Here is a 17,017-nt window from a genome sequence, read left to right as displayed (position 1 = left end):
CAAGCTTTCCGTACCACTTGCTCCTGTGAGGAACCCAGAGAAGCAAAACAACAAAACCTTCCAGCCCTGCCCAAACCTCGGCCACAAAGCCAGGAGAGAACACGGAAAGAGCATCAAAGTGACAAAGGCATTGAAGAAGCAAAACCATAAACTGCCATTTCTACAAGGGGCTACAAGCAATTAGTGCGTGTTGATGAAGGCACAGCAGCAACTGGAATGACAGCTGCTCCTCAGATTTCGGGAAACGTGAAAAAAGTTCTGGCCTCTTCAGGACACCCTTGCAAAGCCAGCTTCATGAAGTCCAACCCAAAACTTCTTTTAAAGCACTTATTTTGTGTTCGTTTTTAATGCTTTAAGAGAGCACAATACAGATTTAATCTTCAATAACCACAACATGCTATTTTGCAGCCCGCAATAGAACAAAACCCAGGGTCCTGATCCTGTGCCCAAAAGCCACCTCGGAGTAAGGCAGCAGGAGGCAACCACCACAAACGCTTGCTGGAAGCAGCAAAAGTGACCGAGTTGCCCACGGTGGGACGGGGAGCAGCCACAGCAGTGCTCTGCACCCTGCGCCGGCTGCCTGGGCTCCTGAGGGGCTGGAGCTGCCGCCTCAGGGGGTGCTCAGCTGCTGCAGCGCCCAGAGAACACACGCTCGGACCCAGGTCTTGCTGCTTCGGCAGTGTTTGTGTCAGGAACAGATTATTGGCCATTCCAATTCTCCTTAGCTTGGGGTTCAAGAAATGCTGCACAAAACACCTTTAAAAAAACATTTTATGCACCTACATCTGTGCCTGTCACGTAGAGAAAAGGCAATTCCATGAGACATCTGTGCTCGCAGAATTGAGATTTTTATATAAATAGAAGTAAAATTCAATTATCCAAAGTGTTGGTAGACACTACCCAAAGCAACTGTTTGATAGAAATAAGAATGTTAGATCAAATCAAACTCAGCATACCCCCACAGTAACTATCTCTTTTTCAATATTCAGCAACTCTTAAGCTTGTTATAAATTCAAATTTTTACAATTTCTGGGGAAGGCATTATTTTAAAAGCTACTTTTACATCCCCATGAAACGTGTAGAATATTTCATGTATTATTTCATCCTTTGTGCCTATATACCAACACGTTATCCATCCTTCTAAAATTGTTTGCATAATTAGAAATTCAAACTAAGGCCATCGAGTTTTCAGTGGAAAGCACAGAAACAGCAAAACTAAATGTAAGAAAAATATAATCAAAATGAGAAATCCATAAACATTTTATAAATTTAGCATTCAAAAATAAGCACCATTAAAAGGAAATTTTTCATACTTGTTGCCACCTGCCTGCCTTACTACTTTGCATAGCTAGAAAAGAGCAAAACAGAGGCCATCCTATTTAACTAACCAGTTTTTATTAAAGTAAAAGAAAAGCAAGATTCTATAAAGTAGCAAGTGATCCTATTAGTTCCACCAGACTAAAATCATACAGTCTACGTATGTGGTCCTTTCAGCCACATCTGTTATGAGGCATTTTGATACCAGAAAGTAGAGAATATTTGCCTATTTATTTATCAGGCACCGAGTGCAAATTAGGATTTTTCTCCCCAGTAACATGCGTTACAATGGGCAGGTTTAAAAAAAGGCAGTAAGTGTTATAAACCACTTGCATTTTCACAACAGCTAAGGCCAAAGTACTTATTCTATTCAATGATTTCCTCTTTAAGGAATATGTAAAATGCAATAACGATGCATGGTACAAAATTAAAGGGAGCAATCTGATAGTATAATTCAAAGATAATGAGTTAAATATCCAATATCCAGAATTGCTGCCAAACAGATCTGATAAACGTTAAATGCTTGTTATTTGTATTCATCAATTTTTACCGCATATTGCTAATGTCACATTAATGTCTCCATTCCGAAGGTTCCTTTAAATAAACTCTGTCAAGAGTTCTTTGCACAAAAATGCCCTATTCTTGAATGCTCTTTCAGCAATAGATTGAAATGCAGATGCCAAAAATAGATCAGTCGCTTATTTCAACTCTAGACCTTTGAAAATCCAGATCAATTGCCTTTTGTCATCGTCTTTATATGGAGAGTAAGAAATTTCTGCTTATCACCATAGAAAAACTTTCAGGCTGCTTTGGTAAAGGGAGCAATGTTGATGGTTTGAAGCGCCCACATGCTATTTCGTATCAATACATTTGCATTTTGGAACACTCATCCCTATTTTAATCTTCATGAGAAAAGATGGGTGCCATCCGACAATTTACAGCACAAATTAACCAGCTTTAGAGTTTTGGGTTTTCTGTTCAGCCTACGGGTTCAGCAAGGCAGGGTTTGGAGCAAGGCAAACTTTCCCCTTAAAATTAGCGAGAGGAGCAAGCAAATGCCTAACACAAAACCCAGCTCAAATCTTCCGTGCTTCTTCGTCCCTCAGTAATGAAGTCTGGGAAAGAAATCACAGACACCCAAGTGGTTTGGCAACTGTAAGTGACAGAAGCTGAGCTAAATCCTCTGTTTACACTGGGGATTAGCCGGGTAGATTGTGCGCCGCAAACTGAGCTGTCGATGGTCAAGGGAACCTGCTCCCTGTCAGCCCGTGGGGCAGCGGCACAAAGCCCGGTCCTGGTAGGAAGTGACCCATAAACGTATCCCTACGAAGGATTTATACAAAGCCAGTCTGCCTCATAGAAACTCCATATGACCATTAACTGGCCTGCAAGGCCTGCCAGGAGGCCTAATTACAGGTCTACAGAGCCCAATAACAAAAGCTGAAGAGCTTTAGCCTAGGGATGATCTGCTTTATACTGACTTGAGAGAGTCCATATAGAGTGACAAAAAGAAAGAGGTTTAGCTTTAAAATTCTCCCAAGAGACAAAGCATTGTAGCTAAGTCTGGAAGGCCCACATGCAACATACTTCAGATAGGCTTAAACATACCACCCTCTCAAAATTAACATTCAACTATTGCCTGCTTAACATCTGCTCAAACATGGCACGTTGCTGTGATATTGTTCGAGGATGCTAAAAGGCTTCCTTGCATCGCAATATCAGCGAGGGTCACGCGAATATAGATTTATAGCCGAGACCAACAACTTCCACTGAATGAGTTTTTACAAACAAAAAATCGGTTGCCTTTAAAAATTGAAGTGGACTGCTTTGGTATTTTCAAGTATTGCACTGCTTAATGAGAACAAAGATCCTGGCACTAATCTACACCAACAAAGAAAAAAATCATTTAACAAAGCGCATTGTGAATTCAGTGTGAACGAAGGACTTGGAGACAAAACTTCATGACAGCGCTAGATTACCTGAATATAAAAATGGCAATCTTCCCCTCCTCCCCCCCTCAGAAATACAGGTACATATTTTTTATTTTGCCAGCTCTCCCACAAGGAGAGACCAGAAGTCACAATTCCCATCCCCCAAAAGCACAAGTGAACAAAAATACGACTCCAATTTAAAAGAGTCTGGTTTACTATTTGCTGTCTTTTGGTTTTCAGAGATATCAGTTGTTATTTCCTAAATTAATACCTAAGTTAGATTCTAGAAGCAGATTTTCTCCAGATACTAAACATCCCCTGCTCCTGCTGAGGTGGATCAGTCGGCCACCGGACCTACCTTCCCTAAAATCAAGCATTGCCGGTGGTGAAGAAAGCAACGAAGAGCAAAGGGACCACAATAACGTACCGTTAACTTTCTTAAACTACGGCCATTGTATTAGAACAGGACTCAGGAAGGTTGACACACTGAAAGCACTTTCAAAAATACATATTCTGTAAATCCATAATGTTAGTAGAGTATTTCAATATACCACCTTTCATTGCTTAAAAAGCCACAGGGACAAAGCCATGTAATTTCCATGTCAATAGGCTGATGTGAAGGGGGTGGGGGGGGAAGAAAAAAAAAAAGAAAAAAAGAGGTATATACAAACACCTTTAGACTGGATATTAGGAAAAATTTCTTCACAAAAAGGCTTTTCAAGCACTGGAACAGGCTGCCTGGGGAAGTGGTAGAGTCACCATCCTTGGAGATATTTAAAACACACGTAGATGTGGCACTTAGGGAGGTGGTTCAGTGGTGTCCTTGGCAGTGCTGGGCTAACGGTGGGACTCGATGACCTTAAAGGTCTTTTCCAACCTGAACATTTCTATGATTTGGTCATTTTCAGACTGAGAATGCAACTCTAACATGTAAATATTTTACTGAAACACCAGAAGAAGAATACAGCAAAACAAGGACTATCTAAACCTTTTTGTACCTAAATTCTTTTGGAAATCACACCCCTTAGGAAGTGCCTCTTCTCCGTAGCTACTGCCGCTGCCTGCAGTACCTGGAATGCAAGCTGGGCTAGCCCAACGCACGTCAACAGAGTGCAACTAGCTTTTGGGCTGACACTTCCTATGCTTGGAGGAAGTGTTGGGAATTCCTGCTATCAAATTTGAACAAAACATCCTCAGGCATTCCACTCTCTGATAAAGCAACAGCCCAAATGCCTTCTCTTAAAAAATGTGCATGGGTATTGCATACGAATGCGTGTTTGCTCCTGTGCCCCGTTTGAAGGAAGCACCTGAACTTAAGCCCCAACATCAAACAGTTGTCCCTGAATTCTATGTATGTCCAAGGTACTGAGAGAAGTTTCTATTGAAGCAGTCATCAACAGTAAAGAATTGCTCGTGAGCAAGCTCAGGTGGTGTGACCCTTCCCACCCAGGCTCCCCAGCAGCCTGCCAGCCAGCCTGCCACCACTCCTTAGCTACGTTTAATTAGTCAGTATAATTCATTAAAGCTCCATTCTAATACCATTTCCAGCACAGACAAATACGATAAAAAATAACTTCTCCAATCAATTTGCAAAGTTGTATCGTTACTTTCAGGCGATTTCTTTTCCCCAAACGAATGCCCGATAGCACCCGCGCCCCAGCGCTCCCCAGCAAACCTGCGTCCCAGCCTCTCCTCCCTTTGTCCACACAACCCCTGAACCTATGGTAGCAGCACCGACAAAGGGTACAGCGGAATGTAGATATGCGACGAGGCTAAACAGAAGGGAAATTTAAGTAGCAAAATAGAGAAATTAAATTTTAAATATCATGAGGCTATGGTGAACAGCAGATTATAAATTCAAGCAGTAAGTAAAGGTACCGCTGGAAGGCCGTGAGCAAATGGCAAAACCCACCATCAGCTTGAATTTAAAGTTCGGCTGCTCTTACGAAAAGCACTAGTATTTTATAGACAAATTTGCTTCAGTTTCTGCACATTACCATTTGTCCCCTTACACCATTAGGTACCATTTGCTATATTTGTGTTACGCTTATCCAAAAGCATTTTCAGTATATATATATATATACACAAAAAAAAATTACTTAGTAAGAAAAGTGAATTTTCTATAGATTAATCCCTTCAAAGTATAGTAAGACATGGAAACCTTCAGAATGAAATGAGCAAATAAATCTGAATACAAAGAACATAGCAAGGTGTTTGATTATCACGGGAGAGGGGCTATTAACGGCACGGCAAGGGCAGGGCAAGGGGAGTGGGAGATGCCAAGAGAGATGAACAAGGGACCTGCCCAAAGGCCTCTCCAGCACTTGCTGGTGATCCTAAGCCACTGCGGAAGGTAAAGCTGGTCTGTTTGCCCAAACCACAGAGGAGCGCAGTACCAGTAACACGTAGGTAACACATTCTGAATGCAGCATGGCTTTTTTTCCTCGCTTAGTGGGACTGGAACAACTCCTACAACGCACACAGCCAGGTGTTCTTCAAGTTAACTCCCAAGTTTGGGATGGATCCTGTATCGAGTGTTGCATACGCAAACAACAGCTTTGTTCACCATTACTAAATCACAGACTTAAATTTACATTATATTCAATTAAATCACACAGCATCGTGCTACAACAGCAATAACAATTGACCCACTGATTGTGAACTCCTTGAAAAGCTGTTCAGTAATTCTCCAACACAGATTTCTCCTTTTTTTGCAAACTAAAGGTGAAAAAAGTGATTATTTTGCAATAAGTAAACACACTAAAAGATATTGACAAGTTATTAACATTTCCAATGCTCCTCTCACACCAGTTTACTAAAAATTCAATTTAATTAACTGAATACAGGACTGGGGGAATTATCTCATAAATGCATGAGATTACCAAGACTTAAATAAAGCCAGGAAGGAAGTTCTTTCTTTATTTTGCATGGTAAGAGAAACAAACAGATTAACTGTCTTCAGTTATTTATTAACAGCTTGCAGCTACCTTCAGTCTAAGTTTCAGACTTCAATTGTGAATATTTAAATTTAACAATGTCATAGACCTTTTATATGTTTTTGGAAATTTTGGGGACCCAGGTCATGATGATATACAACCCATAGATACCTTTTGTACATTTCCCAGGTGTTAAATTTAAAAAATGTGGTGTGATAGATGTGAACAGTATACAGAAATTGTGCTTTTTCAGGTCAGTGCTGTCACATCTATTTTATAATTATATGCTTCAAAGATTTATCAAAAGTTATGGAGAACAATGAATGCGTTTGAATACAATACAAAAGGCTTGATGCATTTTTGAAAAAAATATCAGTGATATGAGAAGATGCATATTCCTTAAAACAGAAGGCTTCCATAAGGGGAAAAAAATAAAAAATGGTACTTCTTGGAAATTGCTTTTTATAAGTTAAAAATTGATACATGAAAGATGAAAGCTGAACTAAAGACAAATATGTATTTATTATAATGCATGTGAAATGCTTAAAGCTTTCCTTTTTGTGTGACAAACTGACAAAGTTTTAATGGGAAAATAAAACTAAAATATAGAAGTTAATTAGGGTTCCAAACCTCAACACAGACTAGCACTTTAGAGCATTAAATCGTTATTTTAATGATCTGCAGACAAATACAAGTACCTAAAGAACCCCCAGTAAATGTTATATAAAAGGATCAGTATTAATTTACACATTTATTATAATTACCATAATCCTAATACAGCATAAGGTTCTCAAGTAATGTTTTCACAGCCATAGGGCAAGGGCATCACAACACGTGCAGCTCTTGTAAATAACCCCGTGGAGGCTGGGCGAGGGAGTACAACCCTCACCCCGCACCCCACGCCATGCCACCACGGGGCACGTCACCCCCCGGCGGCAAGGAGCGAAGCGGACCCCTGGCCAAGTTACACCACCGGGCAGCTCCGCAGCAACATCCAGAGGGGAAAGCCCGAGCAGCGCCCGCCAAAGCTGCGTGCTGAACACTGTTAGATCAGTCAAAATAAACCAAATGACTGGAACTCGCATCCATTTGGGAACAACCATGTCTCGGAGCTTTGATGTGGGCTTAATACAGTACTTGCAAAAAGGGCAGGATAAAAGGAATTATCTTCTCATCTTTGGTACAACAGAGTCACAGAACAGTTTCGGTTGGCAGGGCCCTTAAAGCCCACCTAGCTCCAGCCCCCTGCCCCGGGCAGGGCCACCTCCCCCCAGCCCAGGTTGCCCAGAGCCCCGTCCAGCCTGGCCTTGAGCCCTGCCAGGGACGGGGCACCCACAGCTGCTCTGGGCAGCCTGGGCCAGCGCCTCCCACCCCCACAGCACAGAATTTCTTCCTTTAACCTGACTGTCCCCTCTTCCAGCTGCAAGCCTAATGCTTAAAAGGGGTCTTCTATCACTACAATAGGACACTTTCTTTAAAGTTTTAGGCCTTCCATCAAACTACTACAGGATTCCTCCATTTTTTATTTAAAATAAATATACTTATTTAATCCAAAATTTTAAATAGTTACAAAGATACGTATCTCACCTTCCTTCTTACTAGTGCTCATCTAAATAGGAATCCTTCTCTCTGTAGAGGACTAAGATGTAGACCAGTCTCTTGATCGGAGCCTTTCGGAAAGCTTGCTACACACGTCAGCTACCACTTCAAATAAATACATATGTGCACTAGTTCAATTCAGTGCTAAAAAATAAAGAAAAAAACCCAAATTTTTGAGAGCACAGAATAAAGTCTCAGTAGCAGCAGCAGCCAGAGGACAAACAGGCGAAGTCTGATTGCTGGTTCTCAACAGCAAACAAAAATTACTTATTTTTATCTCCTTAAAGGGATTTACTAAGTACCAGTGATGATGCACGCCAGCTTCATCTTACCCAGAAACTTAAGTGAGCTACGGAGAAAAGGACTTAGCCTTTGCCAGATAGGAAAGGATAAAATTATTATCTGATATTACAAAACTTTAATACATTTTTGAAGAATATAATTTTACTTATAATAGCAACACTTACCAGCTGCCTCAAGAACCAGCTGTAATCTAGCTTTGGCCTGTTCAGCAGGAGTCTGAAAAGACAAGATTTACAAATCTTCATAACTGTTTGCACATTCAACACGCAAGGCCACAGGTCACCAGCCACGGCACTGCTGTCACCAGCAGGGAGCCGTGAGCGGCTTGGCGCCACTTGCCACCCAAAGCAACTTGCAGACCGAAATGAGTAGGATCATATTTGACTTCGAAATTCACCATCAGGTGAATTGACAGAATTGGCAAAAAATACCATCCCCATTAGGCAGCACGGTGGCACCCCGAGCAACCAGAGAACCCGCAGCCGTGGCCAGGCTGAAGCCTACCTCCAGCTCCTTCCCCAGCTCCCAGCAGCAAATCCTCCCCAGCTCTGGTGACCCCGTTACACAAAAACACATGGCTACATAAGCATCCTCAAAACGTGGGTTTAATATGATTAATATGGCGAGTTTTTCACACTTCTTCTGTTATCTGTTTTGATTTTTTTTCCTCTCCTTAAGGTATTTCTTCACATCTGTTAGGTTGAGGAACATATTGTTGGCTGTGTACCCACTATGCTAATTATTCCAAGTGATGTTTTACTGTGTCCAATGTGCTTGCCATCCCTCTAATTTCGAAGCCACTCAAACGTTTTCACAGTTAAATTTATACACAAACCACATTTGTCACGGAGTTCAGAAGTTGATTATTTCTGTAAGCATCTGAAAAGTTTGGGAGGTTTCTGCTCTGCACTAAAAACAAAATGTGATGGAAATTTTTAGTGTCATTGTTCCGCTTTGAAAACTCTTCTACACAGATATTGCTCATAGAACATTTTTTCTGATAACCAGTCTAAGTTTGCCCCCTTCCAGTTTCACCCCATTAGCCATACAAATATTAATCAAGGTAATCAGGCAAAGCTCTCTGCTATGAATGTCCCAACTGGCGATGCTCTATAGCTTTTCTCAAAATCGCTTTCAACCAGAGACATCTCAGATGGCATTGTGCTCGACCACACATTTTTAAAGCAGGATTGATGTCATATTACTATAAAATATAAGCTGTATAAAATGGCCACCTTCTGCTAATTCATAAATAAACACTATCTGCTTTTTAGGGGCTTATTTTATTTGCTTATTAATCCTTTGTCTTACATCACGGCTACACTTATTAAGAGAGGCTAACTGATGACGAAGAACAATTCAGTCTCTACTGCAAGAATTTACAGACTGCTCCTTCCATTAGCATGCAATACACAAGATGTTACATTAATCTGCAGACTGAAAAAGGAAATTTAAATGAAGATCCAGATTTTAGTTGTACAGAGGTCTAGTACTTTTAGTTTAGAATTTTGTTACCTGTTTGCACAAACCCAAACTTACTGGGCAAAATTTATTCTTATAACTTCTATACCAAAGCTACCATTAAAAGTTGACTACTACTCTTGATGACAGCAAGAAAAATCCTGAAAGTTATTGTAATAATATCTTCAAATTTCTTCCTCTTGCAATGAACTAATAACTACAATATGTTTTGGCATATTAAATATTTCACTAGAGGAAAAAAAAAGGAGAGGAAGAAAAAGATCTGCTTTCCATCCAGAACAAACCTGGCCAACCTACTGAGTTTCAGAAAAACGGTACTTGGATTTGTGGTTTTTCCATTCCTGTGACAACTTTAGATTAAAAAAAAAATAATCATGAGGATTACTTCAGTATGGCAAAATATTGCAGTACAATTTAGCAGAGAAGGAAAAGTGTTTGGTGTAAAATACTGCCCACGCTCACGTCTTCATGTGAAGAGTCCAAGTCTCTGCGCAGCCCCTCTGGCATCAGGTGGGTTCTGGCATCCACTAATGCTTACAGTGCATTGAATCAGTTTCCTACATTAATTTTGTCCATTCTGTAATTAAGTGTTTGATTAAATTAACTGATCCACCACCCCCAGCACAAAGGGCCTAGCACCGTCTGGGCGAGTGTCTCAAATGCTATGGGACCGGTTGTGTTAAGAGATACAATTTTCTATTCTTATAGAGCAGTTATTCAGCTAGATATTTAACAGAAATCCCTGGATCTCTCAAATAAAAGGTTTTCTTCTTTTTGGCCATGGAACAGCCTGTTTAGCAGTACCGACTAGAGGAAGAAAGGTCCATTGACAATTTTTAGCATATTCAAAGCCCACTGTGGCAACATCTAGCACTGCCACACCAACAATAATTCCCTGAAAGAGCAAATACTAAAGCAGGCTCCAGAGGGAAGAGAAGGGAGAACAATGAGCAACAGCACAAGGGATGCCTCTCAGCCCTAAACATGAAGCTCCAGCAGTAATGACACAACTCATCCCCCAGCTTTGAAACACTCCACACAACTCAAAATGTCTTTTCCCACTCCTCTCACGTAGGTATGAATAGGTCTTGCCACTACAAGGTAGACCAGGCTAAAATTCTTCCTTTACTCTCCAATATCCCATCAGAAACTGCACACGCAGTTGCTTTGCAGGTGCCTTCCCCTTTGCCCTGAAGGCAACCCCAGCACTAACTGATAATCCTGCCAGGGACACTGGCATGTCTGTGCCACATGAGAACTTGGTACAGATGTCTTTCTGTTACCAATCAATATGCCCGAAACAATGAATGGAAAAAGGGTTCTTAAAGAAAAGGTGACTAGCTTGCCTCCAGAAAGCTTTTATCCAACTGGTGGATGAGGCCAGTGCTCTGAGAAATTAGACAGATGCCTCTGAAAATCACAAGTAGACCCCCAAACAAGCCGTTAGCGATGTGTAAGAAAGGCCAGCTACCGGAGGTCAGTATTGATTTAGAAGACCATTAAGTGACAAAATTCAGAAAGACCCTCAGGAAACTTAAAAATGGTGAAAAGATCGGTGTAGGAAACATTAAAATAAACCTTTATATTTCCCTTCTGTCTGTGTTATGCTCAAGACCATAAAAGAATTCAAAATTGTGTTTAAAAAAATAGTACCAAGTATTTCTAGTAGCAGCTGATGTAGGTGACCACAAGCGGTAAAAGGAGGAAAGGAATTCCCGGACAGGCACACTGTAAAATGACATGAGGCATGTCAAGCATCCCCAACAATAAATTTTATGTATGTCAAAGACTGTCTGGCAACACACTGGAATTATGCTTTAGATTAGGATACCATAAAACAGAAATATCAGGGGATTAATTGTTATTAACATTTAAAGCAAAAATTTGATCATTTATATTCAGTTTTGAATGCAAACTTTTTTAGGAAGATGTAGCACATCCTTCTTAACTTGTATTCCTCTGCAGTATATCTACTGCATCACACTGCTACTGCTTTCATAAACAGTATATTTTTTAATTAAACTGCCGTAAAAACAGTTTTATTTAAGTACATAAAGTTATTTACTTAAATAAATAAAGTTATTTAAGTAAATAACTTTAAATTTGGTGCTTATCGCGTAATAAAACACACACAAGTTGCTTGCCACTACTAGCTACAGGGAGCAAGTGATGTGCTTGATGGGCAGCTTCAGACATGCCACCAGTGTCAAGTTTTGCTTTCAAAATATTCAATTGCAAGAGGGATTCAGCTTTTAAATTTTAGCAAACTAACTAATAGGTTTGAAACAAATACTTAGATACAGCGACTAGATTTTATTTTAAAAACCTTTCCGCTACTTGTGATGCATGATAAACATTTTTTACTGAGAAAAAAATACTAAAGTAAAAATATGCTTGAGAACATTGAAGAAACAATTTGAGAAACGTTAAATTTAAACAGAGAGTCCGAGCTTCTGTTTTGGCTACGACTGTGACTAGAGCAGCACACGTGGCTCTTGTCGGTGCCAGAAAACATCACGTTACCACAGGACTCAAGCAGCTCACCTGCGCAGTATTTTGAGATGCGATGCTCTCTTACCTCATCTTGATGAATATGGAATTTTCATACAGAACGTGTCCCTGGTGTTTATTATCTGTGCTAAAACGGGATATGTTCAGTTCCTCCTGTTCATCTCTGTCTAACGACATCGGGTGGGTATAATTTAACTACACGACTTTTCTCTCTTATAACATCTCCAGAAAAGCCTAACAAACCTCTGTGTGATACTGATCGATTTTTGCGGGTTTGGCGGTTTTTTGGGAGTTTTTTTGTTTGTTTGCCTGTTTGTTTGCTCTTTGGTTTTGTTTTGTTACACAGATTTTTTACCTTTGCATTTGATAAAGACAAAAATAGTAGTCCTTAAACCCTCTGCAGCTCCACCACAGAGGTGGGTGACACCCCCGAAGTCCCATCTTCCCGCAGCAAACAGGCTCAGTGTTCCTTAGCTGGCAGACACACGTGCTGCCTGACATTACAGTTTAATATTCTACTTGCAACGAGGATGTAGGCTACTACATTTGTTTAACAAAAATAGTCAAGTTCATAATTTAAAAAGATTTTCTACTTACTGATAAAACCAGAATTTCCTGCAGATGTTATATTACATTAAAAAAACCCTGAAGCTATAGATCTCCTAACTTGACAAGCTTTTGTTTATACCAGCTGAAACATCTTAATGTTACTTCTCCCTCTGCCCCCAAAGAAACGGTTTGTGTCCACATTTCTTCCTGAAGATGACTCACAGCCTCGTGGCCAAATGCCACTGTAACGGCGGCAATATGGGGTGTTCCTGCTCATAGTCTGGGCATGGTATGAGCACACCCACATACAGCAATTGAAAACAGAAAATGAGTCATAGTTGTGCCTAATGTAGATCATGGATTCATTCAGGTTGGAAAAGACCCTTAAGATCATCAAGTCCAACTGATCTCCTCAGCAAGATGTCATTCCCCCAGGCTCAAATTTATCTTGATGCAAATGTATACAGTAAAACTCCAGGTTAAAAAAAAAAAAAACAAAACAAAATAAAACAATACCCAAAACACTTGGGAAATCAACACTAATTAAGAAAGCCTATATATGATTTTGAAAGCTGAGCACAAACCCATCCTCCCATTAACTCCAGCCTATCATCATTTTCCCGGGGACGCCTACCCAACCTTTCCCTGTGCCTGATGAGCTCCAAGAAAGGTTAACAAAGCCTAACAAGAAAAAGAAAGAACAGTCGCAGGAGCGCGGAGTGCGGTAGAACAAAGCCTAAGCTGAGGCTGTGCTTCGGTGGGCACGAGAGGGGAACCGCTCTGCAGGGGTAAGGCAGCGGCCCCGGCGGAGAGCACGAGGGGAAGGAGAGGCTCTGCTCAGAGCAAAAGTCACCACGGTCACGTGCTGGCTAAATGGTGTCTGCACTGAAAAAACAGCCCCACACCTCATCAGTCGATTCAAGCTCCTCAAATGCACTGATGCAGTACCTTGGAAAGACAAGCTGATGCGCCAAAAGCTTTTAATTAAAAAGCCCTGCGTAAGAAAGGAAAAGTAGTAATCAAGGCACAAAATAACCAAAGGCCGCTTCTCACAGGTATTGGCAGTTGCTGCCTGTTCCATAATAAAGTGGAGACTGGCTTTACAGCTGCAGTAGGGATCTGGGAAAGACATTCAGTGATGGCATTCCATCAAATGTACAGGTAAATACAGTATTGAAGGGCACAGGGGACTGACAGGCTTAACCAGATCAAGTGATAAGAGCAGCACAGGATGGGGTGAAATGCAATGCTGCTCCATACAGAGCCATGCCCGCCGCCCCACTGCTCACCCACCGTCCTGCATTCTCACGGAACAGCACCCATTTGGGAAAACAACAGTTTAGCATCTCTGTGGGCTGCTAAAAGGAGACCTCAATGTATGCCAGCAGTGAGAAAAGACAAGGAAAAACTGTCAAAAATTAAACAAAGGGGATAGATATTATCTATCCATTATCAATTTCATCTTAATATATTCTGTCAGTGGCCCGCCTTCACCTGAAATATTGTACATCCCAATTCTAGTAAATCTATCTCAACAGAACAAGAGCAACAAAGAACCCTAACCACGGCTGTCTTTGAAATGACGCTTGATCAAATTAGGGAAAAGATTATGTGACATGTTTGTTTATCAGGGGAATGGCTGGATTCCTTTTCAGTCATTTATTCCTTCATAGGTGATTAAAAGAAAAACAACCAAACTTATCAAAGAAACCGAAAGTAAAGAACTTATTTGTATTAAAAAACCACCACAAAAACCAACCAAACAAAAAACCACCACCAAAACCAAACCAAAATAAAAAGAAACCCCAAAGCAGATAGACCACGATTATAAGATTATAAGTTCTTATTTTCTTACATGAGCCAAAGCAAATAGAATGAATTTGAGTGTGCAAATTCAAAATTGACAAAGCAACATTTCTTCACGTTAAAGAAAAAATCCCAGACTTCATATGAATTAATGAAACATAATAAGCATATCTGGCACTACTTGAATTAAACCTCCACATTTTCAGACATAAATCAGCTTAAATGATTGAACATTAAAATGATATTTATGTCTAAGTCAGTGTTTCTGCTCTGATCCGATCGATCAGTAACACACCCAGACACAGGCTGTGGTAGGACTAGTGTCCTGACCTAACAAAAAAACTGAACCTTTGAGAAACTGTGGAAATGTATAAGTTGGGAAAATGTACCCAGTAAGAGATGGTACTCATTCTGTTCACTTTACAAACAAGTAAGATATCTGCCAGTTCGCTTCCTGCCCAGAACTATCTTTCTATTCTATACAATAGAGACATGAGAATTTGGTTTGATTACTACCCAGCTGACACACTAGCTGTATGAAAGTTTTCAGCAGCTAGAAATGAAACACACAAAAAATTATATTTACTGACATTTTACACTACTACTACAGAGAAGGATGAGGATGAAATTGGGGGGGAAATAAGAATTAAGAAAAAGTAATTTGAGGAATTGTCAGGCTGTTTACAATCTCCAAGCAGCACAGTAGACAACTATAGATACTAAGCAGCAGAAATATTTTTTAAATTGCAAAGTCCCTGGTATTTTCTTAGATTAGATAAATAGCCTGCACAGGTGCAGAAAAGATTTTAAGCTCAAGAAAGAGCTCATACTCCATTTCCTAAGAATTTTATACTGTCTGTGGACCTCAGTTTAGCGGTAGCTATGGTTTAATCCAAATTACTACAATGTTCCATTACAGCATTGAAACAGAATGGAACAAAAATTTTGATCTTAAATTTGTCAGACCTATACAATTATCAAAGCATGATAAATATGAATTATAAGTGGAGAAGGATCATGTAAAGCATGGAATAATAGCGATATCTGTTCATCAAACATACAGATGCTTTTGGTACTCCCACACAAAAAAAGGCGGCAGCACCAGCAACATGCTAACTAGGAAAGGACAATCATTATCCAAAAAAAAATAGAAGAGGAGCCAGAAAAGCTGTTTTTCCCTTTAATGTATGTAGAGGCCACAGAAAAAATATGACTAATGATGAAGTGAAAAGTACAGCTTAACTAGCAACACACACACCACGCTAAAGAGATAATCAAGCAGTATCTTGTTGATGGAAGAAGGCTCTCCCAGCCGTAGCCAGGAAAAAAAAATAATATCTCTGTACCTTGACAGAAAGGTCTGGAAAACTTTTCCAAGCTGTACAGACAGCCCTGTTCAGTCCTATTCCTCCAAGACTACCGATTTATCAAAATTGGGGAGGAAAGATAACAAAAGCGAATCATTAAAATTCAGAGCCCAGAGAGGAAAGACAAAACTGTTGGCATAACTATAAAGTCACAGCTCTAAAGCTGCTAAACAACTTAATGGAATGTTAGAATTTTCTGTTAAAATACAAAAGAGTATTTTGACTACATGCTTTTTGTCCAACTGAATTTTCATAGAAAATTGAGATCAAAGGGGAAAACATACTATATTGTCCCTAAACATAACAGACACTTTGACATGTGCCGTATCTCAGAAGCATAGGATTCAGAAAATCCTTTTCCTTCTGTCATCCAGGACATAAACGGCCATTAAAGCATTTGGATTTGTTAACTTTAATCACAGATTCTCACATCCACTCCACTTCACCAGGCTTCTCTTCCGAGAGAGGCACAGGTTTCCCCAGCACCTTCAGAGAGCTGTTATACCCCAGGCGGTCAGGGAAAACCGCACCTTGCTTTAGACTATTGCCAGATCCAAACCTGGGAAGCAAGTAACAACGCCTTACTTGCTTCCCAAGAGGCGAAGGCAGAAGGTGATGTCTGTGGCAAATAGCCACACAGAGCTCAAACAGATGTCAGTGATTTTCATGCGGCACTCAAATCATTTTGCATATCGCTGTAGCAAGTGCTCCCTTGTAAGGGCTGCAAAACATAATGTATTAATTTCAGTGAAAAGTACTGAGAAAAAAGCATGGAAAATGGCCTTCATCCTAAAAGTGGATAAATAAAATGGATCAACTAGCCACTGAAACGTATGGAGTAGTAAATAAGATTTTAAAAAAAAAATAAATTGGCAAATCCCGGTCTTTTAAAAAAGGAAAATTACTGAAAATGTTAAACTGACACAGCTGTAAACTCTACATGACTTCTTTAACAAGAGGGAAAGTATAGATAATACTATATCCAGGTACATACTACAGGCTAAAACATCACCATCCACCCAGTTATTTACTAGCAGCCCAGAATATCATCTGTTATATTCACATTTTCATGGAAATACAGTAACAATCACAATAAAATTCAACATGCTGATAGTTGACAGAATAGAGGCTTGTGCATCATTATCTTCATCTGGCCATTAATTCTACAAATTCATGTATTTCATAACGTACCCTTTGAAAATTATTTGGATTACAA

The 17,017-nt window shown here is 40.1% G+C and overlaps 1 protein-coding gene across 2 annotated transcripts in view; it reads right to left on the bottom strand.

Annotated features, from left to right (window-relative positions):
- Positions 1–17,017, bottom strand: part of RSRC1 (arginine and serine rich coiled-coil 1) — a 167,744-nt gene that overhangs the window by 65,669 nt on the left and 85,058 nt on the right. For both annotated transcript variants that reach the window (XM_056358629.1, XM_056358630.1), the window contains one exon: positions 8,251–8,302. In XM_056358629.1, the coding sequence (XP_056214604.1) occupies positions 8,251–8,302 (52 nt within the window). The remainder of the gene's footprint in view (positions 1–8,250; positions 8,303–17,017) is intronic.

The sequence above is a fragment of the Falco biarmicus genome, chromosome 13 (assembly GCF_023638135.1).
Source record: "Falco biarmicus isolate bFalBia1 chromosome 13, bFalBia1.pri, whole genome shotgun sequence".
In the NCBI taxonomy this organism is placed as follows: Eukaryota; Metazoa; Chordata; class Aves; order Falconiformes; family Falconidae; genus Falco; species Falco biarmicus.
Note: the sequence above shows the minus strand (reverse complement) of the source record. Positions and strands in the feature narration are given on the sequence as shown.